This window comes from Cyprinodon variegatus, unplaced genomic scaffold, assembly GCF_000732505.1.
Source record: "Cyprinodon variegatus isolate N-32 unplaced genomic scaffold, C_variegatus-1.0 Scaffold24, whole genome shotgun sequence".
Lineage (NCBI taxonomy): Eukaryota > Metazoa > Chordata > Actinopteri > Cyprinodontiformes > Cyprinodontidae > Cyprinodon > Cyprinodon variegatus.
In genome coordinates, this window is record NW_015150477.1 from 441,927 (window position 1) to 445,184 (window position 3,258).

Sequence of the window (3,258 nt, forward strand, 5' to 3'; positions counted from 1 at the left end):
TTAATGAATTACACATTTAATTAATTGTTTATCGCTGTATTTATTTAATTGTAGCACTTTATATTAGTGACGTGGTTTTAATTAATGAATGACACATTTATTTATTCAATTCCACACTTAATTAATTATTGATACATTTAATTATTTATTTAATGCTGTGTTTATTTATTTAATTTTGGCACTTTTTATCCTCCATATAACTTGGCTTTAGCTCCACTTGTGGTATTAAGTAAAACCAAAAAAAGAAAAACAACTGGATGGACCACACATGTAAAGATACATCCATCTAAACTATGGAGAGTGGAACAGGAATGCCTAACTACACATCTAAATGCTCACATGGCTGCTACAGCCATGTACCGTAAAAACCTTCATAGCAATTTATATTTACATCAATTTTAATTTTGAGACTAAAAATAGTCTTGACATAAGCATATAAGACAGATATAGGGAAATATATTAGCTGCTTTCATGGAAAAATAACTGTTTACTTACCCTGCATTTTGAATTTGTTCACCTGGTATGGATCCATACCAATAAAATCTTCTCTTTCTGTCATTTTAAGGGCACAACATCTATCATGTCATGTATAGAGCTCCAGAACTTGACTAAGACAAAAGTAATAAAAAACTCACATAATAAAAACAAATAAAAGCTTCTAAAATGCTGCTTATAATGCTGAATTTTCCAGAGACCCTTACTTCTGATTCAGCCCTATGGGAACTATCAATAAAAATGAAAGTTAAAAAAAGCCTATTTTCAAATTTATGAAATAAACTTAAATCCAGAATAAACTGTTATTGTATTAGAATGAGCAAAATACAGAAATGTGGCAAAACAGCGTTCTTAACAAATGAAGCAAAACAGATAACCTACAGGGGAATTACGGGGGATAAGAGCACAACCAGAGTAATAGTGAAGCAGGAGAATCTAGTAAGATATATTACTATCTGTCAAAACAAAAAAAAACATTTTTAAATTTTATATAGAAAATTTAAAATACGGTACTACTAAAAACACTGTAGGTATGCCAGGACTATTGGTTGGGCTCTGACACTGCCAATAAAACATAGAAAAAAATGGTAGGCGTGCACAGAAAACAGATGTGAAGTGAACACAGCAACATTTTGACAGATCAGACATTTTTGCATAATTAATACTTGCCTTTATGTGGGCTGATAGGGGACTTGCCCTGCTGGGAGCGGGCTTCTGTGGAATCAAAGCCTAAACAACAAAATACCGTTGCTGATACATCTTATCTCATTGCTTTGTTGACCAGCGAAAAAAAAAAAAAACACAAGGATAATTTATTTATATGTTGACATCTTAGAAACAGTAAAAAACTAAGAAATGAACCATATGTCTAGATATGTCAAACAACCGGAAAGTGGACAATTCAGAAATTAAAAGAAAACAGAAACAAAGGGAGAGCTGCTCATGCTAGATCTTCTTTAATTCTCAAAGAGCAAAAAAAGAATAATCTGATCCTAAAATAAAACAACTAAACAAACGGTTTCAGTCCGTATTAATTTTTTCCAAATAAGTTATGAAATAAGCATGCAACATATTTAGTGCAAATACAAATTTTATCAAAAATAAAACCTGCCCAAAAGTGGTGATAATTAGAAGCTTCTATGTACTTTTCTGGCTTTACATAAAAGCTTTTTTTATTAACAGCTTTTATTAAATTAAATATAAAGATTCAAACTTTATAATTGTAGAGCAATAAAACAGTTGTTGGTAAACAAAATTAAATCAGTTTAACTGATAATGTGAGAATAAGCAGGAGGGAGAGGAATATGTGCAGAATATGTGCAAAAAATTGGGGCATTTGCTTTGCTTCTTGATCACTGAACCTGCAGATCATACAATGTTTTAGAAGGACTCATTTTGATTATTGTGTCACCAAAGTCCTTTAATGTTCCAGAGAGTCGTGGAGAACGAGCCAAAAGGTTGTTCCGCCATTACACAGTGGGATCATATGACAGTTTTGAAGCTCCAAGGTAGGAACAGAACGCTGGATGTCTTTCTTACATCTGTGAAAAAAGAAAAAAAATAACCTCAGGGCAAATTGTGAAATACATCAGTCCAGAGTATTTTCACAGGTTATTTGAAAAGTAACTACGTAAAGATTGTTTTGACATTTTTTTTCCTCTTCCAACAATGAATACAAGGCCCAGTTTCATTCACTTTGATGTTTTCTAACTGAAATCAACTGATTTTACTCATCATATTTAATTTATTAGATGTTTACTCAGGTTCTGGTCTGGTTTAAATGACTGGATTGTTGTTGTTTTTTTTTTTGCCATACACATATTTAACAACAAAATATTTAATGTAATAAACCCTTTCTACCATTTATTGTCTAGAAACTTGGATGAAGCAATGGCAATAATAATATAATAATAATAATAATAATAATTATAATAATTATCATTTTCTGCCTATTCAGCCCTTATTTTTTGGGTCCATTTAGTACTGTAGCTTTATGGCTTTTGCTTATTATGCCCCCTTAGTTTAATGTGAAGGAATTTATTTTGTGTTGTCAACATGGCAAATCACTGAGGCCAGAGTAAGGTACACAGAAACACTATAAGTATCGATCACATGTATTATTCACACTTTCTTTCACCTGTGGTTTCAATCAACCTCTCTAAACTCTGATACCCAAACTCACATATATTATTAATATGCTTCATCAACAGTGTCATTTCATTCACAAAACCCACTCCATTATGCAAATCCCTGTTTGTTTGTACACACATGACCACATACATCATTTATAAATAAAGCAGCATTCCAGCAGTGATGGGAATCTTTTGGACATAGATGCACCAGAGGCTGACTCAGATCTGCCCTCAGATGGGCCTACTTTTATCGTTTCACCTGTTCCTCCTTTCATGTTTGGCTGCATCTCCTGATAGTTTTCTGCTTCCCGCCCTCGCCTTCTATTCATCGCTCTACTGCGATCCCCCCCTTGCACTTTTTAATTTTCTTTCTATCACCCTCACCTCCCTGCGGTGTCTCCATCTGGAGGTCAGACAGTGAAGGGCACTCGAGGGGGAGGCGGGAGAGAAGAGATTGAAAGGAAGAAGAAAATGCATCCTGCGTTTTTGGAGATGGTGATTATAATCAGGATTCTGAGATGGTTTAGACTTTCTGTTGAGGTTAGAGACACTGTTTGACATGTGGAGGAAGGTTCTAAACCACTGTTAGTCAATCTGAGCAGGTTCTGAGGATGCTTTGTATATTTACAGG

General features: G+C 33.8%; 1 protein-coding gene across 2 annotated transcripts in view; it reads left to right on the forward strand.

Annotated features, from left to right (window-relative positions):
- Positions 1-3,258, forward strand: part of shank1 (SH3 and multiple ankyrin repeat domains 1) — a 124,860-nt gene that overhangs the window by 81,682 nt on the left and 39,920 nt on the right. For both annotated transcript variants that reach the window (XM_015394012.1, XM_015394019.1), the window contains exon 15: positions 1,928-2,003. In XM_015394012.1, coding sequence (XP_015249498.1) covers positions 1,928-2,003 — 76 coding nt within the window. The remainder of the gene's footprint in view (positions 1-1,927; positions 2,004-3,258) is intronic.